Source organism: Cebus imitator, unplaced genomic scaffold (assembly GCF_001604975.1).
Source record: "Cebus imitator isolate Cc_AM_T3 unplaced genomic scaffold, Cebus_imitator-1.0 Scaffold49, whole genome shotgun sequence".
Classification (NCBI taxonomy): Eukaryota; Metazoa; Chordata; class Mammalia; order Primates; family Cebidae; genus Cebus; species Cebus imitator.
This window is the reverse complement of record NW_016107364.1, coordinates 535524-561398: the sequence shown is the minus strand read 5'-3', so window position 1 is coordinate 561398 and position 25875 is coordinate 535524. Positions and strand designations below refer to the sequence as shown.

The following is a 25875-nucleotide window of genomic DNA, read 5'->3' as shown; positions in this document are numbered from 1 at the left end:
AACAACAGCAACACCAGGGAACTCGTGAGAAATGTAAATTGATGGGCCTCACAGGGTCAGATTCTCTAGGGACTGATTAGAATCTGTATTAAATCAAGTTCTGGTAACTGATGCTTAAAATTTGAGAAGCACTACTTAAAACTATATAATATCTCTCCACTAAAAACCATAAATGTATTTAGCTTTATTTATTTATTCTTATTTTGAAGCTTTTATTATTAGAGCCCACACACAGAAAAGTACAGAAATCCTAAAGGTACAGCTCAATGCATTTTCGCAATGTGAACGTATCTTTGTAAGCAGCACCCAGATCAAGAAACACGACGCTTACCTGTACCTCGACTTTTAACACTATTGATTAATTTGCCTGCTTTTGAGCTTAAGTAAATAAAATCATATAGTACCTTTCTTCAGTTTCTGGCTTCTTCTGTTCAACATTTAGTTTATGATTTGTAACCACATAGTTCTCCAAACAAAAGTTCATTCATTCTCATTGCTATATATTACTTTACTATAGGATTACAACAAGATTTATCTCTTCTACTTTTAGAGATTTGTATTGTTTAGCTTTTCACAATTACAAACAGTCCTACTATAGACAAGACAGCCTTGTATATATATGAGTTTTGGAAAGCACATGTGTCTTAGCTGTTGGTGCTCTGTAACAAAATAGCACAGACTTGGTAAGTTATAAATAATAAACATTTATTTCTTAAAGTTCTGAAGGCTGCACATCAAGGAGTCAGCAGGTTTGGTGTCTGATAAGGGTTTGCTCTCTGCTTCCAGGATGGTACCTTCTTCTTGTGTCTTCATATGGCTTAAGGTTGAAGAGGAAAACGGATAATCCCTTTGGTCTCTTTTATTAGGTCTCTAATCACATTCATGAGAGTTCCATCTCGTGATTAAATCATGCCCAAATGGCCCAATCTCTTAATATTATCATATTGGCAATTAAGTTTCAACATATGCAATTTGGGATACACATTTAGACTGTAGCCATATGTATGCAAAATATATAAGGTATGTATCTGTACCAGTGTAGCTTATCTGAAAGTCTTTTTAAAGATCTTGTCAAAATAGTAGAACCTTTTAAATCTCAAAAAACCTGATCACCACTTGAGGTAGATAAGCAGGAAAAAAACACTTAAATTTCTGAAGACTGAATATGTTTCAGCATATGGAAATTTAGCATGTTCTCTGAACAAAAAGCCTAAAAAGTCTATTGGTTTATTAAATCATTTTCACATTAATGCATTATTTTGATCATTTTCACATTGCCTACATCAGTGAGGTGCAATGGAACTATAATGCAAAGCACATATGTAATTATAAGTTTTCTTGGAAATACAATGAAATATAAAAACAGGTGAAATTAATTCTAATAATTTTTATTTTACTAACTCAATATATTGAAGATATAGCTAAGCTATAAGCATTACAACATACAATCAATACTAAAATACTGAGACATTTTAGTTTTATACTGCCTTCCAAATCCAGTGTATATTTTACATTTATAGTATATCTCCTTACAACCTCCCTAATTTCATCAGAAATATTTAATTGGTATTTATTTTATAGAGACATGGTCTAGCTCTGTTGCCAGGCTGGAATGCAGTGGCACAGTTACAGTTCACTGCAATCTCAACCTCCCTGGCCCAACTGATCCTCCCACCTCAGACTCTGGAGTAGTTGGGACCACAGGTGTGTGCCAGCACACCTGGCTAATTTTTAAACTTTTTGTACAGATGGGGTCTCACTGTGTTGCCCAAGCTGGTCTCGGATCCCTGACCTCAACCAATCCTCCTGCCTCAGCCTCCCAAAGTGTTGGTAAACAGTTAAGAGCCACCCACACCTTGGACATAATCAGTTTTTAGATTTCATAAAATTTACAGTTGAAAAAGTAGATTCAAATACCTCAGTTGTTCCAATCATATTTAAAAACTTTCCAATAACTGAAGCAAGTGTCAGTTTTTTAGTTTCCTAAAACTAAAATTAAATATTCAGTTACTTCATGACACAGCATGTTTCAAAAGCTCAATAGCCACAGGTGGTTAGTGGCTACGCTGTTGAAGAGCACAGATCTAGGTTAACTGGTTTTTGTTGTTCTCCACATGCTTAAACTGTAACGCAAATATGAAAAGAAATTATTTTATTTTTGCCTGCTGAGGAAGACAGGGAACTTCGAAATACATGAGAAAGGAAAAACAAACTGAATATGGGTCTTTCAGAGACATTGCCAAGAGAGTAGAAAAGCTTCTGCAGAAGAGTATCAAGTCAATGGTACTTCTGTATTATAAAGCTGTTTCACCACCATCGATCCCCATCGCTTCAGCAGTCCCCTTATGTTTTAGTCTTTTTTCTTTAAAAAAAAAAAAAAAAGAAAGAAAGAAAGAAAGAAAAATTGAATCTGCAGAGGGCTTGCACTGGATACCATGCTGTATGCACGAAAGGGGTGACATTTAAGGCTTGCTCTCAATTAGAGTGTAATTTAATCTTCTAGTTACTAGGAATACCAATGTTTTAGAACATTTCTGCCTGTTGGAATTTTGAACCTAAGGTGAACCGGCTGACATCATAACTTACCCTTTCTGTTGTTCTCATAGGTTTTCAAAATTTGGTTTGATCTAAATCCTCTGGCACCTTACGTCCCATAAAAATTTCATCTAATTCAGAGGTAGCGACTGCGGCAGTAACCGTCATATAAAAGAATATGGGTTTTACAAATCATTGTCCTGTAGAAGAAAAAACAGGTAGCAATATGAATATTTCGTACTATTTTATTTAATCCCAAAATAATCAGAAAAAAGTCATAAAAAATATCCTACGCTTAAATTTATGTTCTCAAGTTCCAAGAGAAAGTTTTTAAAGAGGCAATCCTTACTTTGGCAAAAGTACATTAAAACTTGCTGCATTTAAGAGATGTCCCTTTATGCAAACAGGTTGAAAGACTATTTCAAAAACGCTTTGGAAAAACAGAGTGGCGCGCAGCTCAGCAATCCAGTCTTAAGGCGCGCCTCTTTCCACAAATTTGATCCAGCATTAAAACGCACAGGTGCACTCACTGCACGGGAGCAGCAAGTAAATGATGTGCCAATATTCAACTTGTAAGTGCGTCGTCGGGGCCTGCCTCACCTTCAACCTAACTTTCTCCAGTGTTCACCTTTCCGGAAACGTGCCCGCGTGAACAACCACCGCTTTCCCCAATAAAGCCAGCACTCTGGGTTCCCACGCTCCTCAGGAGGGGCCGAGGGCGCAAAGGATTCTGAAGTACACGACTGCGCAGGCGCTGCCCTCCCGGCGCATGCGCCGTACTCCGCGCATACTCAGAGGCGGAGACCGGCGGGGTCCTGGGAGGGTAACGGAGGCCGGGCTGCCCCGCCCCCGTATTCTGCGCGGAGCTTCTCTTCCGCTGTGGGTCTGCTCCGCTTCCCTTTCCTGGCGGGAAGGCAGCGGACACCGGTGTCTTTTCTCTCTCTTGCACAGAGTCAGCTTCTGCAGCTCTCCCAGGCTAGCATGGCAGCCTGGAGGTGTCGGGCCGCCCTGCGGCTCTGCGCCACAGGTAATGAGCTAGCAGAGGTCGCGACGCCGGCAGGCTCTTGGGACCTGGCCCGCAGTGGGGCCGGGATTGGGCCCGGGGCTGAGGCAAGGCCTGTGGGGTCCGCGGAGATGCCCGCCCGGTCCCGGCAGAGTCCTGCCGCCCCGCCACGCTGCCCTGCCTGGTCCTGACGGAGCAGTTACCTTGGGGTTCTTTCCCTTGCCCCTGTGCGGGGACCAGTGCTGGACGCGGGAAGGGCGCCCTTCCTTGTGTCTGTGTTTTTTTCATTGTGGCAGGAAGTTTCAATAAAGCTCACTCCTTTGATGGGCAAGAAGGATACTGCCGTCCCAGCTTAACCGCCAGCTCTTGCCTTGGCTTTAGGTTCCGAGTCTTGTCACGTTCAAGGGTTTTTACCAACAGGGCTCAGACAGATCAGGGTCAGGCCGCCGGGATTGTGCGATGTGAAACACTCAGTGTGTGCGGACACACCGAGTGTGTGTCCGCTGTTCTCGGCTCCCTCTCTTCAGCCCTGGGGGCCTTCGTTCTCACTGGGGTCCGCTCACTTAGCAGCCTTTTAGAGCCCATTCTATGTCAGGCAATGCCCTGTAGTATTAGAGTTGCAGCTCGACTTTGTTTCTTTCTAGCCGTCTGTTCAGGGGAAATACTTTGAATGGCATTTGTAGTTTTTACTGAAGAGATCATTGCTACTAAAGCAAAAGAAATAAGAGGAATGCTGTCTGCTTGTATTCCAAAAAGACAGGATGGTAAAAAGGAAAAGTAAGGTGAGAGTTAAAATATATAGGAAAATGGAACTCTGTGTTTATTAGATTTATTGGCTTACTAGAACCTGGCCGGTCATGATATGGTTGCATACAGACTAGATGTTTATTAAATGGATGAACTACTTCTGCTTTTGCATCACTTGTACCCTGGAATGCATCAGTGATGAATTTTTTGGTAGGTTGTAAAAGGTCAAAAACACTTCAAAGATGACTAAGCTTATGCAGTATGAGCCAAATAATCAGCATTTATTGTGTACATTTTGTCTTTTTCTTTTTTCAGTTGTTTTAATTAATATGGTCGTCTGTAAAGGAGTTGTAGAAGATTTGGATGAATCGTGAGTATACATATATGTACTTAAAATATTGTTTTAACTTTGTCCAACTCAGATATCTGAATATTTGCATGTGAATCTGATATTTTACATTAGAACCAATTTTTATATATTATCAATTTTTTTTCGCTTGTTTTAAGGTCTATATAGATACAAAATGAGGATATGCCCAAAAGTTTTATTAATAGTTATGAGATCAAAAAACTGTGGCACCCTTTCTATATTCTTTTCTTCCCCATTATCATACCTTGTATTTTATGTCTTTTTGCTTTTGTACTTGTATTTGTTATGTTTTACTTGTATTTGTTATGTATTTTTGCTTTAATTATATTGAATTGGTACTAGAGTTTGGTAACTATACTGTGTTTATCTTCATAGTATCACAGCATTAATCTACCTTGCTTATAATAAGTGAGTAGGTGCACTTCAGACCAAAATCTCATGTGTGATCTCTCAGGCTTGACCATAAACAATTGCAAGGCTTTTTCTGGCAGGCCACATAGGGGATGGTGCCCTCCCTACACCAAACTTCGTGTATAACCAATGCATTGCAGTCTCTGGAGGGAGTCGTAGTCAAGGATTCGGCCTCCCAGGCCAGCCAGGCTCATTTGCATGTCTACACTCCTTAACCCAGTGGTCTCTATTTGGTGGCCTCCTTATTGGGACCTCACCTTAGGCATTTCCCAAGCAGCTCTGCTAAAACATCTTTATTGAGAGCCTCTGCTGAGGCACTTTTCTATACCTAGTCTTTTTCTCTCTCACCTCCGCCCATAAAGAGACAGAAGACTTTTGTTCAGTGCTCCTAGAAAATGAGATGCATTCTCCCATCTGCGTCGTATCCACCTGACTCACCTGGTGCTGTTTCATGGGGGAGAAATGGAACACTGAGGGGCTGATGCCTCTTTTTTTTTTTTAACCTCTTGGCTTGAACTGTCACAGTAAGTGAATAAAGCCTTGATTGTTTGTTTCAGTTTAGCTTATTGTCCTGATTGACCACCTGGACGCCTGATGGCATGACCAAATGGGTACAGTAGGAGTGTGATCATACAGTGCTGTTCAGTAAGAGCAAAAATCCTGACAGTCCCATGGGGGCACTTCGCTGGTCGTACTATTGGGTTGTGGGGTGTGCTAGCTGATTGTTTACAGAAAGTTTTTGATCCCGAGAAGAACCATTGTTCACAAGGAGATAATCTTATTAAACTTAGTGCCTTGTGGGGTGTGTCAGTACAGACCTCCTCCTTCAGAATGTCCTAACGGGGGCACTCTTCCTGAGGAGGAGGAAGGGGTTCTACACCTAATAACCATTTTGTTACCCATGTGGATGCTCACCAGAAAGAACCCTGTGCTGAAAAAGGGGACTTTTACCAAGAGCAAACTATGTTTGTCAGCTAAATGTGGAAACTGAATTGTTCCTTGCTCTAGAGCTAGCAGATGTGCAACCAGTTGCCTCCTGGATCCCCAAGAGATGGCTCATGGAAATTCAGGCAGGATCACATTGAACAGGAATGCATGGACTGTGACGGTTGTAAGAAGACACCATAACAGCATGAAAAAGCTGTCTTGCTTGTCAGACCCCAGGCAAGGCTAACAACACTGTCCAGGGACAGGTTCATGAAGCCAATGGGCCAGGGTATTCTCAGCACATAGAACATGGTGGGCCTCTCCTGTCTGTAATGCTCCTGTGGCTACTGACTGCAGTTGACGTTTCTCTGGGTTTGGCTTAGTCATTCCCATGTGTTTCAGTAACTTGGGCCACACTGTCTAGGCTCTGCAAGACCACCTTTGTTTCCTGTTCACGTAACCTAAGAACACCGCATATGATAATGGCCCTGGATTATTGGCCTGAGCTACACATCAGTGAGCCCAATTATGGGTGATACAATGGGCTCTTCATGTGCTAAATCAATCCTAATCCACAGGGGTGGTTGAGGATTTTAAGGGACAGTTAAAGGTTGGACCTAGTTAGCTGATGGTGTGATACAGTACCCCAGGCTAGACTACATATCTCAGGGGAGTGGTCTGGGATCTCAGCACAGGAATTCCTCAATTCAATATTTTTCATAAGCATTTTATGAACACTGAGGCATCATTACTAGGTAATGGTGAGAACACTTCTGAAATCCACGTTCCCAGATGCCAGCCAGGGACCATTCTTGCAAACAGTTCTTTCTAAGCATAGCAGTCTGAGGCTTCCTACGGTACCTATTCTGCACAAGTGTAAAATGTTGTAGTAGAGCAAGGAGCTTAGGCATCTATTTGTGTTTCCACCAAGTCCTGCTTTAATTCTTTTTGTTGGAGTCTTTCCTTGTAATTACTTTATTATTGATCAGTTCTCTGCTTTTATTTTTGAGATGTTTGATGGATAGGTCACTGAGTACAAATTTTATATAAAAATTTATTTAAGAAATTTGGTTTTTGCCCTTGTATTTATCAATGTATTATCTCTGCCTATATTATACAGTTATAAAGTGGACACAAACATGCAATCAAAGATTTGTTTTCTTGTTTTTCAGGTTTAAAGAAAATCGTAATGATGACATTTGGCTTGTAGATGTAAGTATATAAATTTTATATGCTAGTTACCCACCCTTACCATTTTAAGTATTATTTTCTATTTTCCTCTACCCAAAGACATCAGTATACAGCTAGTGCTTATGCATACACTCAATTTGTTTTTTTAGGTATTATTATATTTGGGATTTTACATTAAAAAGAATCTCAGAGTTTTAAGGTTCCTCTGAAGGGAACCTATTTTTGATGAAATTCGGGGGTGAGGACAAGCTGGAACCCTATATTATATTGAGGTCAACTTTTAGATTGTACCTTAGTGATAAAGGATATGATTTTATTACAGAATTCACTCTTGTTTTCTTAATAGTCTCCAAGAGCTAGAATATATTAATATCATTTAGAATCATATTTTTATCTTAACAGTGGACAAAATTAAATTTTCATCTTCCTTTCTTTCAAGTTTGAAATATATTTAAACCTTATGATAGTTGCTGTTTTAACATGCCTCAACAAAAAGTAGAATAGCAGCAAAAGAGAAAGAAAAAGAATGGCAGAGTTGACAGTTACTGAACCTAGATGACAGATCATGAGGATCCACTACAGTATTTAATTCTTTCTCCTTTTGTGTATGTTTGAACATTTTCATAGTTTAAAGTTAAAAAATCTTGTTTCATGGGAAGATAAGCAGTTTGTAACACCACTTAACTAGGGAAACCTGAGTATCAGCCCCACCATCTGGTAATTCTAAAGGGTAAAAGACTGTGACTTTAGTTTAATCAACCTGACTTGCTCTTGTGCCAAACCAGTCGTATTAACGACCTCCCCAGTTTTGCCAGTGGTTACTATAGAAGTCAGCAAAGCCACCTACTATGCTGGAATTTTTATAATGTAAGTAGATTGATATTTATCATTAAAAATTAGGTGTGTATGTGATGTGGTATGTATATGTTTATTTTGGGGATTCATTTTACATAAAACATTTTATACAGAACATTTACTTGGAAGCAAGGACATTTTTATTGTAAATTGTGTATCTGTTTTAAATAAGTACCAGTAGTCAATTAAAATGAACTTAAGACAGTATCAGTTTTGAGGTATCTAGGTTTATGTTTGTATGTTTTGATCTTTCATTATATATTTACTTTAAAAATTATATTTAAACTTCTTGTCTAAAACATTATTAGATCATTTAGTCAAAGACATTCTTTAATTCTCACTGTAGCACAACATTTTAATGGTTATCTTTTTTGTTTGTTTTTTGTTTTTTAAAACAAGTTTTATGCACCATGGTGTGGCCATTGTAAAAAGCTGGAACCAATTTGGAATGAAGTTGGTCTTGAGATGAAAAGCATTGGTTCTCCAGTTAAGGTTGGAAAGATGGATGCTACTTCCTATTCTAGTAAGCCTTCACTTAATATATTATTTTACTGTTCTCATAGCAAAAATAATTATATGTAGCAGTATTCAGGATGGGAGGAGGACTTTTCTGATCATATAAAATTCGGTTAGCTTAATAATTTAAGACTGTATACTTTATGAGTTAAATGAATTAGCCATTGAACATGTAGTATGTAGTATATGTTAATCTTATGCTTAACAGATGTTTAAGCCATCTTTTCTCCTTTGAGCTTACTTTAAATAATCTGCTTATATGAGGCAGCTATAGAAATCAAGTGTCAAACTATTGATATTGCTACTTGAGTTCAGAACAAGAGTTTGTTTTCCGAGTATCCTGAGATGTGCTATGGCAGAGAAAAAATGGGAACTTGAAGGATGAATTGAGTTAGGATAAATACAAGTGAGGATCAGGAAGGTTTTCACATTAGAAATAATACTAGAGCAAAATAATAATAGAGTGTAAAAGAGGTTAATGAGTGTGTACTAGAGAATAGAATGAAGTGGAGGTGAGCAAAGCTTGGTCTGTAGGCCGAATTTCTCCTACTACCCATTTTTGTAAATAGAGTTATATTGGAACATAGCCACACTCATTTGTTATCTGTGTTCATGGCTGTTTTCATGACCCCATGGCAGAATTCAGTACCTGTGACCTGAAGCCATATGCCCCAGAAAGCCTAAAATATTTATCTGACCTTTTACACCAACACCTGTCTTAAAGGGTTTGAGAAAAGAAGTGAAATTTAGAGAAGTATAAGGTATTGTAGAATTTGGAAAAGAATGTGGCTTTCAGAAAGCAGACTTGGATTCAAATCCTGGCTCTGCCTGCTGCTTTTGTTGTGTAACACTGAGAAAGTTTCTGAACAAGCCTAAGCTTTGGTTTCCATGTTGATACATTTTTAATTCTAATGCTTCTTTTATTGGTGGTTTTGAGGTTTGAATGATAAAGCACATATAAAATGTTTTGTATTAAGTACATATAGTTTCTCTTTCATTAGTGAAGAAAGTGGAAGTATGTAATGTATATTTCTTTTTAGGAAGTCAGCGTTATACTTTGGAGCAAGACCTATGTTTTAATCTCAACTTTGCCATGTCCTTCTTTTGTACCTTTGGGAAGCACTTAACCGCTCTTAATTTTAGTTTCTGTATCAACAAAGGAGAGTGATAATCCTCAAGGTTATGGAAATCATATTAGTATCATGTATTTAGAACTCCCTAGCACAATGGCTGCACATATATGACACTAAAGGATGATGCCAGATTTTAAGAGCTTCCCAGGTCAGGCAGTGTTTTGGATTTTATCACTTGTCAGTAGGAGGTAATACACATTTTTGTGAAGGCAATGACTTGATAAAAATATTTTTGGCAGCAACTTATAAGATGGAAACTAAAGAGTACATAGAAACAGGAGATCATCTAAGTCAGCTTTGTGTATATATCCAGGTGTTGGATGCTAGGAGCCTGGTGTTGTGAGTGGTGACAGTAGCATACAATGGAAACAGTAATTTTGTAGACATGGTCATGCTAAAATCGCAGAAGTAATAGATTGTCTTTGTACTGTAAAGAAAACAAAAAGAATAGTGTGAGATTCTTAGTCTAGTTGCTGAGCTATGCTACTACTGGTTATGTGGAAAATAATCGTTTTAATTTTGTGTGCATTTCTAAGTTACCAATGATTTTGAATTTGTGGTCTTTTAACTGATGTTTGTGAATAGGGACCTACAGGGTAGGTGAGATGTTAATGTTGGAATTATTGAGTCACACAAGTTAAATGTTGAAATTTTGAGAAGACAAGAGATAAATGGCAGAAATTGTTATAGAGAGAGGGAGAATTACCATGTTCGATTTGATATTTCTTTGAAATAAGTTTTTAACAATGTCTAAGAAGTTACCGTTTTCCACTGTTGCTCATGAAAGTAATTTATTTCCTGATATGTATTTTGATTAGACATGCATACACATGTTTATTCACAGATGCATTTATTCATTTATTCAATCAATCAACATTTACTAATACTATTTGTCAACCTGTGCTAATCTCTAGAGATTAAAGAAAGACCCAGACAAATCCTGCTTGTCCTGGAAATGCTTACAACCTAACAGAGGGAGAAAGATGAATACACCAAAAAGAGCAGTAAAGTCTTAAAAATGGCAAATTATGTGATCACTTGAATAGGTCAGTGGAGTCATAGACTCATATATAAAGGAATGTGGGAATATGAAGAAAAATAGTCAATGACAAAAACAGTGCATACAAACCAGTAAAAGTCTTTGTGGTAAACTGTTCATGTAATACTTCAGTGATAATTAACAATTTACATTCTCAAATTCCATATTACATCTATTTCATTAGTTTATTCAGTATTAAGTGCCCCTTTGTGCTACTATTTATTAATTGGCACTATGATTAGGGGAAACAAAGCAAAGATACTTTTCCTGAGTTACTTAGAAAGTGTTTTAAATGCTGTTTTTAAAAAGCAGTAGTAAGACTTCATATACAGGTTGCAACATTTTACTCATTGGATATGGAGTACTAAATCTCTTCCAGCCTCCTCTCAAAACTACTTGCACCCCACCCTGCATGGTGGGGCTTGCTTGTAAATGCTATTTGAATTATCCTAACATAGTTTATTGAAAAAAATAAGTCCTTTGTAGAAAAGTTGTAGAGTTAGCATTCATTGATTTAGCAGAATGTGCTTACCATGTTAGGATATGCCTGGCACATACTAGATATTGGTGATACATCATTGAACAAAACAAAAGTTTCTGGTGTTACGGAACTGACATTTTTGTAGGAAGAGACAAGCAGTGACCTATAAACATAAGTCAATTGTCTAATGTTATTTTTAGACCATTATTAGAGTTAAATCTCAGAGCTTGATACATTTTTCACTTAAATATTGGTACCAAGGGAATGTTTTATATGCAGTGGAGAAATATAGTACCTTCCTGGTATTAAAAAAGGAAGCTATGTATTCAGAAATCACTGTTCATCTATTACAAATTTTTGCCTTGTGAATCTCAAAGTTTTCTTAAATTTTTCAAGACAGCTCAAATACAGGAATTTTAGTAGAGCTTGGAATCAAACAGGTAAAGAAACGGAACTTTTTTCAAGTCATCTGCCATTGTTATTCTAGGTCTACCTATAGAACACTAAAGGATTGGCTATTACATAGATAACTTTTCCATCCCAATAGGTTATTTTTCAGACAGTCATGATATCAGTGTTCCTTAGCATGTAATCTGTAGACTATCTGCAATAGAATTACCTGGGTACTCACTGTCAGTTCAGATTTCAAAGGCCCACGCCAGTCCTACCAAGTGAAAACCTTTGCAATCAGATCTTGAGAGTATGTATGTATGTATTGAGGCTGAGTTTCGCTCTTGTTGTCCAGGCTGCAGTACAATGGCAGTATGGTCTCAGCTCACTGCAATATCTGCCTCCCAGGTTCAAGTGATTCCCCTGCCTCAGCCTCCCTAGTAGCTGGGGTTACAGAAACGCACCACCACGCTCAACTAATTTTTTGTATTTTTAGTAGGAACGGGGTTTCACCATGTTAGCCAGGCTGGTCTCAAACTCCTAACCTCAGGTGATCCACTCACCTCAGCCTCCCAGAGTGCTGGGATTACCATGCGCCACTGTGCCTAGCCGAAAGTCCGTATTTTTAACTGCACTTTAGATGATTCTACTGCACCCTGAGGTTGGAGAACAACAAAGTGTAGAATGTTATTTTGGTAGATAGTTACAGGATTTTGGTTGAGGTGGGATAAGATTATTCTAAGTGATCAAGTTTATAAAATCTCTAAGAGTCTTTGATAGTAACTTATTTCTCAATGATGTATTAAATCATTGCAGTGATTGGAAGCAAATACCATCCGACTCAGTCCAGCAAATCTCTGTATACAGAATGTTTGGACTAGAGCAATTTGAGTATTACGACTTGGTCTGCTCTGTGTTTGGAATTCTACCAAAAATGTCTTAATGCATAGTTTTTACTAACAATACCATAACCAAATAATATAATATGAAAATGTTATGTCCAGTGTAAATCCATAGGTGTTTTAGCTCCTCTCTTTGTACATACCTCTTCAAAATGAGTACTAAAAATGTTTCTCATCTGGAAGTTAAAATATGACATAATATCACCTTTAGTGACATGCTGATCTTTATTATGGAACCACTGAAATTCTGTTACTCTCCAACCTAAGTGTGACATCATTTTATGATAAAGATCACATTTTAGCTCTCTTTAATGTGTAAACTTGGAATGGCATTTGGCCAATAACATTCTGACATCTTGTTCATAGATTGTAGTTACTAATTAATTTTACCTTTCTAGATTATAAACTCTTTCTGGTCAGTGACTGTTTCAGAGCTTCTCAACCTTGCAATATTGACATTTTTGAGCTGGATAGTTCTCTGGGGTTTTCTGTTTGTTTGTTTTTGGTGCAGGGGAAATCAATGACTATGTTTCAAGGTTTATCAGTCTTGCACAATTGACATTTTGGACCAGATAATTCTGTGGGGTTTTTGTTGGGGATTGGATAGGAGGAGGAATCCTGTGAATTGCAGGATGTTTGGGAGCATCCCTGACCTCTACGTACTAGATATTAGTTGTGTTCTTTCCCAACCCCTTCCTACCTGCTTACTCACTGTTTTTGTCAAACAAAATATCTTCAGTTCATAGTAAGCCACCACCATATTTTATATCCTTTTCATGTTATACACACAGTGACATTCAGTAAATATAAAACAGGTAGTATCTTTGAGCTGAAAAGGACTTTTGAAGTTGAGTAACTCCTCACTCCTTTCACCCTTTCCCATTTTATAGATCAAGTAACAGAAGGTAACTAGAAGTGAAACTCAGCCTCAGTACATACATACATACTCTCAAGATCTGATTGCAAAGGTTTTCACTTGGTAGGACTGGTGTGGACCTTTGAAATCTGAACTGATAGTGAGTACCCAGGTAATTCTATTGCAGATAGTCTACAGATTACATGCTAAGGAACACTGATATCATGACTGTCTGAAAAATAACCTATTGGGATGGAAAAGTTATCTATGTAATAGCCAATCCTTTAGTGTTCTATAGGTAGACCTAGAATAACAATGGCAGATGACTTGAAAATATATAAACTATTGTTCTCTAATATGAAAAAGAATAAAAAACTTAATTAGACCAAGTTTCAGTCTCAGCCCTGCTACCTAATCAGTGGTTGCTCTCAAGCAAGTTACCAAATCTTTGTTTTAGTTTCTTAATCTGAATTAGCTCTATTTTTTCTTCCTCACAGAATTGTTTGCTCTCAAACAAGTTACTGGAATCTATTTTAGTTTCTTTTTATTTTTTTAACGGAGTTTCGCTGTTGTTTCCTAGGCTGGAGTGCAATGGCGTGATCTTGGCTCACCACAACCTCTGCCTCCTGGGTTTAAGTGATTCTCTTGCCTCAGCCTTTCTAGTAGCTGGGATTACAGGCATGCACCACCATGCCTGGTTAATTTTTGTGTTTTTAGTAGAGATGGAGTTTCTCCATGTTGATCAGGCTGGTCTCAAACTCCTGACTTCAGGTAATCTGCCCGCCTTGGCCTCCCAAAGTGCTGGGATTACAGGTGTGAGCCACCACTAGTTTCTTAATCTGAATTGGCACGATTTTTTCATCCTCATAAAATTGTGTTGAGGTGAAATTTAGAAATATAAGACCAGTTATAAAATATTTATATCAATTTTATTAATACTGTGTGTGCATTGAGGTGTCAGCAGATAATTAATGAAATCAGGATCAAGAATAGGAAGGAAAAGGATCTAGCATTTAAGAATCTTCTATGTGCAGATTCTATTCCTTCTTTTTTCTCATTTTAAAATCCCAGTCTGTAGCCCTGTGAGATGAGTAGTAGTCTCTGAAGGGTAATCAGAGAAGTTAGAAAAAAAAAATCCAGATTAGACGATAAATGAAGTTAGAATCCTAACCAACTTTATAATGACCCCACATAATGGGGTCATTATGTGTTTATAACCCCTGCTTTGTTTGCTTTTTTTAAAAATGCTATACTACCATTCCCCTTTAAGGAAATAAGGATGGAGTTTTATGGAAGTTACTATCAATTAAAATTATGTCAGAAGTGAAGGTTAATGTTAATGATCAAGAAGCCAAGGCCTGTGGGTTGGGTGACACATCACATTGTCTGGATGTAAATACCCAGATCAAGGAAATGATGTGATAGGGTTAAGTGTGGAGCTGGGATTTTTCTCTCTGGGACTTACTATGAGATCTACAGTATCAGGCTATGAAGCGCCACAGTGTGTTTTCTCATTAATTGCATACTTCATTTTCTTTATTTGATCTGTATATAAATAAATTTTGAGATAATTTAAATTATATAAAGGGATTACTAGTAGAATATAACTTTGTCCCCCAATCAATTATATTAGAATTTATGTTTTAGCAGTTTTTAAAATAAATTTTAGTTGAAGGGATTTTATTTCCCTGTCTTCTTAATTTGGGAGAGTATTTCCCTGCCTTCTTAATATGAAAAGGGAGCATTAAAAATATGCATTATTCACATAGTCTCACCAAAGTCGTTTCTGTGTTTTTGCTGGAAAGAAGGCAATCTCCATTCCCACAGTCTTCAATTAGAACCTACTTAACAGAACTAAGTCCTACATTACAGATGGGCACAAATAAATTATGTGCTTGCTCTGATTTCGAGTGTCTGTTGAGAAGCAGGACCTGATCTTCAGAACTTGAGTTCTTAATTATTACTTCTGCTTTTATGCTACCTCTTAAGGAAAATACATGTGGGCCACTGTCCAGGTCCCTCTATCTGCCTATCTCCATATGTTTAAGGGAGAAATTAGACTTGACAAAGGAAGATAAAATTTTGGATATTATTTTGTCACAGATCGACCGCCCTTATTCTTGTGAACTGAATTGGTGAGTTGATGAGAAACCAAAGATTAGTGAAGATTACTAAAGTGATTGTTAAACTGGAATCCAGATGTAAGGTTTCCTTACCCAACTGTGATAACAAAATATCCTGGAAACAAGGAAAATTACAAAGGGAAGGATCATGTGAATAATACGGTGTACTTTTCATTTACTAGCATATGGTTTTATAAATATCTTTTATGCTATAATGTGTGTTAGCTGAGAGTATTTTATTTCTTCTTTCCTGTCCTAGTGGCCTTTTGTCTGTAAAATAGTGTTGCATTAATTTGATATATGATTTCTCTACTTTTTAAAGTCTTATTTCCCTTCTGATATTTGCTTGTTTTGTTAGTATTCTTTTCCCTCAAAAGATGCTATTATAGCAACCATTCTCATTTTAATTAACTTGAGGATTTCAGAATAATCTTTGAGATGATTAAAATTAAGTTATCATAAAAGCAGAAACTCCTGAAAGAATTAAAGTTGCTTTTCAATCGTATATTGACCATACTAATTAATTTTGTAAATACAAGTTTTTTGGATTTTTTTTTTAGATTAGAATACACTGCAGTTCTTTGAAGACTCAAAAAACACTGAAGGCCCCCCCCCCGCCCACCCAATCACCGTGAGGGGGCGGGGCAGGGTCCACTGGCCTTATGGGCCCTGTAAAAAAAAATTAAATTAAAAAAAAAACACTGAAGGAAGAGATGGGCCTTTTTTTTTTTTTTCTTTTGAGAGAGGAGTAAATGAGACCTAGAAGAAATATTTGTCTTAGACATGAAGTCAAATGAAAAGTACTTGCTTATTTTTTTTTACCAGAATATCTTTTTAAATAAGCACTTTACAAATTTTTAACTATTCTTTTGACATACATTTCTTATTTTGTCATAGTATTTTATGCAGGTCACACATTGGATTATTAAGTAATTATTTTGAACAAGAATGTCATGTTTTTTTTTCTTTTGTGTAAGTGTATATTCTTAAGACTTAAAAACAAATCTATATGGGTTGTATAAATATCTTTATATTTTAAAGTAAAAGGCTCATTTGTTACCTAGTTTCTCATATTTAAAAAAAAAATTTAGAATGCTTTATTCTTTTTCTTATCAAGGCATTGCTTCAGAGTTTGGAGTTCGAGGTTATCCAACAATTAAGCTGTAAGTTGAGTGTTGTATGTTTATATGTGTATTTTTATTAGTTCACTCTACTTACGTTTTATTACATTAATCTACTATTAATATGTAGTAGATTTAATCTACTATTAATATGTAGTAGATTCCTTGGAGGACTGAAGATTTGGGTTTGACCATTCTCTATAGGTGAAGTATGTAATTAAAGGAGAGGGACTGCATCTTTATGCTTTTCTTCATATTAGATAATCATGTTGTTTACAGCTAATTCACGTGTTTTGCCTGCTGTGTGACACGCACTGTGCAGGACAAGGTATACAGTCATAAATTATGAAGTCTTTTACCCTTGAGGAGTTTAAGTGTGGATTGTGAGATAAAAGAAATATAGAAAATCAAAGTTGATGGATATTAATTCTAATCTGTAGATGTTGATCAAGCCTAATAAAGTGTACAAGTGGAAAGAAATGACATGATAATTCTAAAGGACTTGTTTTATAATTATAACTTAATTGAATTTTCTCATGATTTTTATTAATCTTATTTTGGTAATGTGGGGAGCTGTGGAATTGTTTTGAAAGTTATTTTTATAATAAAGTAAGTTTTAAAAAAATATTTTCACATCTCAACTTTTTGAATTTGAGTAATTTCAGTTTATATCTTGGGTTTTGTTTTGACCTTTCTCTTTCCCCCACTTTGTAAAAGTGTTTGCCTAGCCTCTTTTACTTTTTCTGTTAAGCAAATCATCCTTTATTTTCCTTCTGTTTAATTGTAGGTATTCTGTTGTACTTCCCAATTTGTCCTTTTTAAAATTTCAATTAATTAAGCACACAGATTAATTCATTGGTTGCTTTTGAAAAATTATGTAATTTTCTAGAAGAGCTGTTTTTATGGATTGTTTTACTCTTTAATGTTGGTGGATCAAGTAACTGTGATGTATTGCTTAACATTTGTTTTGCCTCTACCAAAATACTCTTATTTCCCTGTCCTTTCATTCACCTTTTGACAGGGAAGATAGCGAAAATTATAGTGCTTCAATTTTCTAAGCTGTTGACCATGAGTGTGTGGATTACTTTTCAGAAGCATAGATACAATGCAGTTATCAAATACAGAGTAAAATATATTCATGTAATTTTAATAGAATACAGCCTTTTTTTAAATTTTGTGTTGCTGATCCTCTGACCAGCCTAATGCCTATCGTATTTTACATGAGAGCTACTTCTGAAACTTCATTGCATTTACTATTTTATGTACTATTATTTTATGAAACAATAGATGATGATTAACATTAAATATGAAAACAGTTAAAACAATCCAAGAGTAATTTGATTTTGTTTTTCCTTTTTAAGATTAAAAGGGGACTTGGCATATAATTACAGAGGACCACGAACAAAAGATGATATTATTGAGTTTGCTCACAGGGTATCTGGGTAAGTTATTAGGAAAGGCCTTTACTATATGTTATTAATATTTGAAAATTAAATATATTTTAATAGACTGTATTGAACACACATACTTTAAGGACATACCTGAGTAAAATTGATTATTTACTTATAAGAAAAGAGGATTAAATAGCATATCCAAAGAAATGCTTTAAAGAAACAGAGACCATGGTTTGTATTATATACTTGTTAACCTCACATTTAAATTTATTTTGTCTATATAAGAATTTTCCCCAGTGATTTTTTTTAATACATTTTTGAAATTTTGATTATGTGTAGCAACTCTGTGAATCTTAACATTTATTTTATGATAATTTTGCTTTTGGACTGCCTGATTCAGAGTTTTCAAGAAAGCCTTGGGATATTATTGTTCTGAACAGACTCGGGCTTTCATCCATGGTCTTTGATACTGGAAAATGTATTTTAGATAGAGCTAAAATATTTTTCCTTATTTATCACATGCTGCTTTCTGCCAGCTGTGAGGTATTCGTGCATTTTATACTTGGATTGTGACATAGTTAAAACCCAAAGATCTATTTAAGTTACTGATCCTCTAAGGTTTTACTGATAAGGAAGCAAATTCCTCTATAAGCATTTCTTGTTGGTTTGAATTTTTGTTTGTTTGTTTTTTTGTTTTTTTTTGAGATGGAGTCTTGCTCTTTCTCTGTCACCCAGGCTAGAGTGCAGTGGCACAATCCCAGATCATTGCGACCTCTGACTTCTGGGTTCAAGCAACTCTCCTGCCTCAGCCTCCCAAGTAGCTGGGATTATAGGTGCCCGATACCGCACCCGGCTAATTTTTGTACTTTTAGTAGAGACGGGGTTTCACCATCTTGGCCACTACTGCATTTTGATGGGGTATAAAGAAAGTCAGTGCTTATAATTCTTTAATATGATTATGTAAAATTTCTTGAGGAGAATGTTCATCAAGCTGTGTTAATCTCTGTTGGCCTCAAAGTATAGAAACCTATGAGTTTAACAGGATATATTATACTGATAGCTTTAAATAGCTTTAAGATAAATTAAAATGGAATGGATTTTTTAGTGGCACAATACTGTCTCAAATTATTTGAAAAAATTCACAGCATTAGGAATGATCTTTATCTATTGAAGTTTGTAGTGCTTACTAATGTAATTTTCACATTGACTGTTTCATTTTATTTCCTTTGTAATTAAATGCATTTTGAAATAACTTTATGTTGTATGAGGGGAGTGCTAGTGGGAGGTACCGTATCCTCCCAGGATTTATATTAGTCATTATATTTGGAAATTTTTAGTGAGTTTTGATTTAGGCTTAAGAAGGGATTCTCCTAATGTAATTGGAGATAACTCTATTGCAGAAGATATTTTAGCAGTGAGTTCTGGAGTTGCATCACTTACAAGTTAATTACTAAGTATTAAAATAGAGGCTAGGGTAGAGTGATGATGCAATGCATCATAAGAATTTTGAAAATATATTTGCCTTTCCAAGTATGTGGTGAATTTTGAAAATATATTTGCCTTTCTAGCTATGTTCTATTCTTTTTACAAATGTGGTGGAGTGAAAATTATATAATCTACACACCATAAGTAAAAGATGATGTGTATACTATATAAAACTAACTTCTTCTTAGTTTTTTAATGATATTTTACAATTGATGTGCTTCATAATAACTTGTGATGTCATTCATTTCTCAATGTATTTGCTTTGAAAAATGCTTGTATGATAAAATGTTTTGTTTTCTCTTCATGAGGTTCTTATGTAGTGTTATGACTGTCATTTTCCATTTTATTTTTTCTGAAAATGATTAATGATATGCTTTTTATATTTTTTTGGATTGTAACCTCCATAGGGTACTTTAAAAGCATATAGCATTTAAATTGGCAGAGTAAGATATAAATATTCTTAATGAAGTACTATATATTCCTTGGATGGTGTTTCACAGTGTTTTTGTAAATGACCATTTGAAAGGTAGAAAAAAATAATTCTCATGGGAATTGATTTTTTTTTTAATCTGAAGATTATAATTGGACAGTAGTTCTCTTTTTGTCTGTCAAAATACTGGCATGGTACTCTGCAAAGGAATGTTTTGACACTTACTTTGAAACTGATAGATTAAATTGTGGGTTCTATATTAATCTTTTATATGTATGTACAGTTGTAGTCATGAACCACAGTTTTATTAGATTTTTGTGGATTTTGAGATATACTTAAAATGCAGTTGATATAATATTAAAACTTAATAACTTGGCTGGACGCGGTGGCTCACAACTGTAAACCCAGCGCTTTGGGAGGCCAAGGCGGGCAGATCACTTGAAGTAGGGAGTTCGAGACCAGCCTGACTAACATGTAGAAACCCCATTTCTACTAAAAATACAAAAATTAGCCAGTTGTGGTGGCCCATGACTGTAATCCCAACTACTTGGTAGGCTGAGGCAGGAGAATTGCTTGAACCCAGGAGACAGAGGTTGCAGTGAGCCAAGGTCGCACCGTTGTATGCCAGCATGAGCAACAAGAGCAAAACTCCGTTTGAAAAAAAAAAAAGTTGTAACTTGAGACGTGGTTAGCTATAGTATAAATAAGAATAAATTATGTACTTTAGTTTATACTTCAAGTTTGCTTTTTGTTTTGTTGTGCAACAGGGCTCTAATTCGGCCACTTCCAAGTCAGCAAATGTTTGAGCATATGCAGAAGAGGCATCGTGTATTTTTTGTTTATATAGGAGGAGAATCACCTTTGAAAGTAAGACATTATTTTTTTAATCCACAAAAACAGATGTATTGTAATTTAATTTGCTGTATAATCAAGATTTCACTAGAAACTCAGAACTTATACTGCTCTTACTGGAAATATTTTCTGAGTATAAGTATTTCTTATAATAGAAACCCTTCCTTGTATATCCTCTGTCGTGTTTGCCTATATGAAACAGAAGTGTATAAAAAGTGAGTAGATGTTATCTGCCTTAATATTTTTTTCTATTATTAACTTGGTTATTTAAGTCTTGTGTTGCTTTTTCAAATTCTGAGTCTTTGAGACTGCAGACTTTGTATGTGTGCATATACTCATATTTTCCTATAATCATCATTATTTTGTTTGTCTAATTTATAATTACATGAATACATACGAATTGAACTTGTGTTATATTTAATGGACTTGATTTGAAGAAAGATAAAAGCTCTTAATTACATTTGCCTTTTGCCTGGAAACAATTTTATTTGCTTATATTTTTTCTTTTCACCTAAAAGGATGTAAGGTAGCAAATTATGGTGATGATACTTACTGCATAAGGTAACTCTCACTGTTTAATGAGGAATTAATTTTGACCTTTAATTAATATTTTTAATGACCTTTCTTCTGTTTTTATCTTCACAGGAGAAATACATAGATGCTGCTTCAGAATTGATTGTATATACGTACTTCTTTTCTGCCTCAGAAGAAGTGGTTCCTGAGGTAATGTTTAAAATTTGATTTTAATGACACAATTTTATTTATTAAATCAAGTTATAATTTAATAAATAAAATTGTGATTATTGATTAAATTATTGATTTTAATAGCAGATTTATTTACTGTGATATGTGTGGAAAGAGTAAACATGCTGATTCTTTACTACTGGTATTAGATTGCTTTTTATTAATAAACAAATACCATCAGATTCATAGCCTTTTAGGGGTTTACATTAGTACTGTACTTCTTTCTTTTTAAAATAATAGTAGTGATGACAAGTGATACCTCAAACTTCTAAACTGGCTTACAAGTAGTGGATTTGTGTTTGTGTGTGTGTGTGTGTGTGTGTGTGTGTGTGTGTGTTGCAGATACAGTCTTTTTTGGTCCTCACTGAGATAATGGTCTTCAGTAAACAAATCGATAAAAAGGATGTCAAAATTGCTATAAAAAAATTTAAAAAGCAGTGTGATAGTTGGGGCAAATAGGAGCAGGATAGGTGCTGTAGGTTGATTGGTCAAGAAATGTTTGTCTCAGAAGAAAATACTTGAACTGAGACTTTTACATAATGTGAAGGAGCTGTACAAAGATCTGTGGATAGAATACACCAGAAACAAGAAACAGATAATATGAATGTTCAAGATGAGAACACACCTGGCATGATACCGGAATAAAACAGCAGGCCAATGTGACTGTAGTGTATACAGTGCGATGGGAAGTGGGTAGAGGGCACTGTAGGCTTTGTAAGTCATGACAGTGCATGTGATGAGGGTGAAGTTGGTGAAGGACATGGACTGATGTTTAAGGACATTACTCTGTGCTAAGTGCGGAGTGCGTTAGATAGGTGTGATAATAGATCCATAGATACCAATTGAACTTTTGCAGTAATCTAAGAAATTTGGGCTTGAGGGTTAGTTAGAGAGTTGGGGAGAAGTGAAAGGATTGTTGCTTTTACAAGATAGAATTGTTAGTGCTTGCTGATATGAAAGAATAGGAATGAATCGCGGGTGACTCTGAGATGTTTTGGTTTGAACAATTGGGTAGATGGTGGTGATTTATGACCTTGAGGAATATTGGAGAAGAAAGAGGTTGAAAATATGGAGAGACAAGTGCATTGAATTATTCATTTTAATTTGATTCAGCATGTGATATTAGGAATCTAAATATAAGCATCAAATAAGCAGTTGGACATAGGAGTCTAGAGTTAAGTCAAGGCTGTGTAAAGAACCTTCCTAGACATGGGAAGCAGTTTTTTAAGGAAGTAAGTGGGCCCAGAACTTGAGTTCAGCAAAGGAAATAGTAGTAAATTAGGAAAATAGGATGAGTAGAGAGCCAAGATGAAGTGTTTTAAAAAGGAGTGAACAGTTGTGTGAGAATTTTGCAAAGTGATCAAGGAAATAATGAGAGGAAAGTAACCACAATGTGTGTCCACATGGAGGTTGGTGATGGTTTTCAGAGACATAATAGGGACAAATATCTCGTTGATGTTTGAGAGACACTGGTGGCAAGTAAGAAAGTGGAGAACACAAATGTAGACTTTAGGAAACTTTTAATGAGTAGGGGACTTTAGGAATTTATCAGTAACTCAGGGGAAACATGAAAGAAATGAACAGTTTTTCTTTTGAATCAATGTAAATTATAGAAAATGGAAATATTTTTCTTTTCACAAAGGTAACAAACATTTCATTACTTTTAAATGTTTTAATGTTTAAAGATTTTCAGATGACAGACTCACCTAAGTATGTGTTTAATGCTTCCTGCAGTAAGTATGTAGATATTTATCTTATGGACTCCGAAATGATTTTTAACGCCTGAAGGAACCTTAGTTTCTGGACAACTTAAACTCATTTTGATTTGCAAAGTATTTTATGCATATGCATTTACTTTTGGAGGGGAAGGTAATGTTACAAGATCCTTAACATATAAATGTTACAAGAGTGTCGCTTTACCAGAAAGAAACCTCTGTGGCTGGCGGTGCCTCTGCTTGGGTTTTGTTCGTGCCCACTGGGCTTGCTCTGCCCACTCGGCCTATTGGGCTGAACTTGTCTCATGCTACCAGCCTAGATCCCATGCGTGCCAAGGACAAGCCAGGCACGGAGCAGCAAGGGGTATGTGAGTGAGCAAGCGCTGTATCTGACCATTGTGCACAGCCAGGCATGCTGGCTGCCGTGGGAAAGGCAGCTCCAGGCACCTGCTCTATGTGAAGCTGCGGCTGGACCAGGCGTACTGCAGCCTACTTCCACGGCAAGAACCAGCGTCTGGAAAAAGGGAACAGGTTACAAATCACTGTTCTGGAATGCCTTAATGTAACATAAAGGCTTAAAATGGACTAGAATCTGAACTTTTTACATTTTTGTCTCCCAAGTCCAGTGAACCACATTTTTATATTAGAGATGAGAATTTATGCTGGGCCCTCATCTACAAAGCTTTGTAAGCAGTTGACACTTGAAGTGCACCAGAGGGTTTGCCGTGTTCTAGGCCCTGGCACCATCTGACACCATCTTAACCGTCATATAACAAAGGGGTGTCTTAGACCAAAATCCCTAGAACCTAGAGGGTCTGGGTGGGCATATATAGCATCTATTATGTGAGTATATTTAGTATTTGTGTATTGCTTCTATTATTTTTTAATTAGCCTTTCACTAGTTTAAGCGTTCTTTAATTATTCCTGAAAATATTAATATTTGTCATCTCTCTTTTAGTTCTGAGGATGTATTTGCAAAAGTCTGCTAGGGGAAATAATGGTTACTTCAGAATAATATGAGGAGTTTTACTGCCATAGATGATTCTCAGATAAGAACAAAGCACATAATTTTATAGTCTTTCCATATTTTGAATAATAATGTTTTATCCTTCAGAGTTTCATTAGCTTTACAACTGGTATTTATGAAAACCCCAGGGGACACAGTAAGGGAGTAAAAGGATGAATTTAGACAGTTTCTGCCTTCAGAATACTTATGAAGAAGTATTGGTGAACAAAGAAGATTGACATACAGTCTATAACGGTAATAGAAGACGGTTGAAAAAACGCATGGGAGAGAAAGAGAGCTTCAGAGTATGTGAGACTAGATGGCTGCAAGATTTGAGACTATATCATTTGAGTTTTAGTAAGGATCATTCAGGGGTATTGGTGAAAGAGGGAGGTGCCAAATGTTGAAAAATACTTCCCAAGCATCTGTGTGGATGAGTTACCAAGAGCAGGTGAATGGAGTATAGAGCCTTACCTAAGAGCTTGCACTGCCCTTAAAACTGTTATTTCATGGTGCTATATCATTTTTTAACAGTAATGTAACCAAATCCTTCTGTATTATTTTCTCTACCCTGAGATGTGCCTCCTTCCGTTTTTAATTTTTCCAGGACAACTGTCTTTATTTTTATTTTATTGTTATTTTACTTCATTATCCACTCATTTACTTATTTATTTGTCATTATTTTCAGTATTCCTTTGCTCATGTAATAATTCTTTGTGGCTTACTCAAATTGTTTGTCTTCTGATCTGATATTTGTTTTCTAGTATAGTTTTACTCTTTCCAAATAAGTATAACTCAGATATAAGCAAGGTACTTCCTGAATGAATCCCCTATTGCTACAAAACTGTAAGCAATGCTCTCAGTTATGGTATCTAACATAACTCTCATAATTGTTCCGTGAGGTGTAGGCAGTCTCAGTGTCCTTATTCCACAGACAAGGAAGCATAGTCCCTTAGGTAGAGGGGCTCATTACCACACAGCCAGTGAGTGGTGGAAAAGGACTCAAACTTGAATAGGCTGGTTGATTTTTAAGTCTGTTTTTAGCTAAGAATAATCTACGGCGTTTACTATAGCAAGCAGGACATTGTTCCGGGGGTATATAAAAAGATTCAAATATACTCCTTGGTTGAGTTTGGGATTGACTGTACTCTTTAACTTTTCATTCTTTTTTGTTATCTTTATGTGTGTTTGTGTTTTCTGGTATGTAAGACTTTTGAAATCATAGCTACTCATTAAAATTTTTTGGTGATATAAGTTATTTAAACTTCTGATTTTTTGCAGTATGTGACACTAAAAGAGATGCCAGCTGTGCTTGTTTTCAAAGATGAAACTTACTTTGTTTATGACGGTAAGTTCCAAATCTTTAACTCATGTGAAACATTTAAAATTAAAATGTCTGTTATACGACTTAGGTGTAAAGATTTTGTAAATGCTACTACTGTTTAATGAGAATAACAGTTCTCATAACTTGAATGACTGATGTTTTGGGTTTTTTTTCCACCCTTCAACTTTAAGTTTTTAGCTATTTTATTCTGTTTTACCTACACAACTTTTTTGTTGTTGTTTGTTTAATTATATGCCTTTTTGATAAATAAATTCTATGCGATTTTTATACATTACTTTAAAATGTTCAAAATTAATGTTTTTGA

General features: G+C 35.9%; 2 protein-coding genes across 10 annotated transcripts in view; one reads left to right on the top strand and one right to left on the bottom strand.

The window, feature by feature from the left end:
• CCDC102B (coiled-coil domain containing 102B) overlaps positions 1-3286 on the bottom strand; it is a 388839-nt gene extending 385553 nt beyond the window's left edge. For 2 of the 6 annotated variants that reach the window (XM_037738124.1, XM_037738121.1), the window contains exons 1-2: positions 2885-3286; positions 2587-2735 (exon numbers count right to left, since the gene is read on the bottom strand). In XM_037738124.1, the coding sequence (XP_037594052.1) occupies positions 2587-2604 (18 nt within the window). In that variant the 5' untranslated portion in view covers positions 2605-2735; positions 2885-3286. Of the gene's footprint in view, positions 1-173; positions 818-1753; positions 2363-2586; positions 2736-2884 lie in introns of those variants that run through there. The other 4 variants (XR_005200065.1, XR_001824916.2, XM_037738122.1 and 1 more) reach the window with 4 other exon arrangements.
• Positions 3287-3341: 55 nt separating this feature from the next.
• TMX3 (thioredoxin related transmembrane protein 3) overlaps positions 3342-25875 on the top strand; it is a 39760-nt gene continuing 17226 nt past the window's right edge. Inside the window, exons 1-11 of one of the 4 annotated variants that reach the window (XM_017527508.2) lie at positions 3342-3562; positions 4383-4495; positions 4601-4655; positions 5429-5590; positions 7166-7205; positions 8439-8562; positions 16597-16642; positions 17962-18042; positions 20677-20776; positions 21407-21484; positions 25508-25574. In XM_017527508.2, the coding sequence (XP_017382997.1) occupies positions 8505-8562; positions 16597-16642; positions 17962-18042; positions 20677-20776; positions 21407-21484; positions 25508-25574 (430 nt within the window). In that variant the 5' untranslated portion in view covers positions 3342-3562; positions 4383-4495; positions 4601-4655; ... (1 more) ...; positions 7166-7205; positions 8439-8504. The remainder of the gene's footprint in view (positions 3563-4382; positions 4496-4600; positions 4656-5428; positions 5591-7165; positions 7206-8438; positions 8563-16596; positions 16643-17961; positions 18043-20676; positions 20777-21406; positions 21485-25507; positions 25575-25875) is intronic. The other 3 variants (XM_017527504.2, XM_017527507.2, XM_017527505.2) reach the window with 3 other exon arrangements.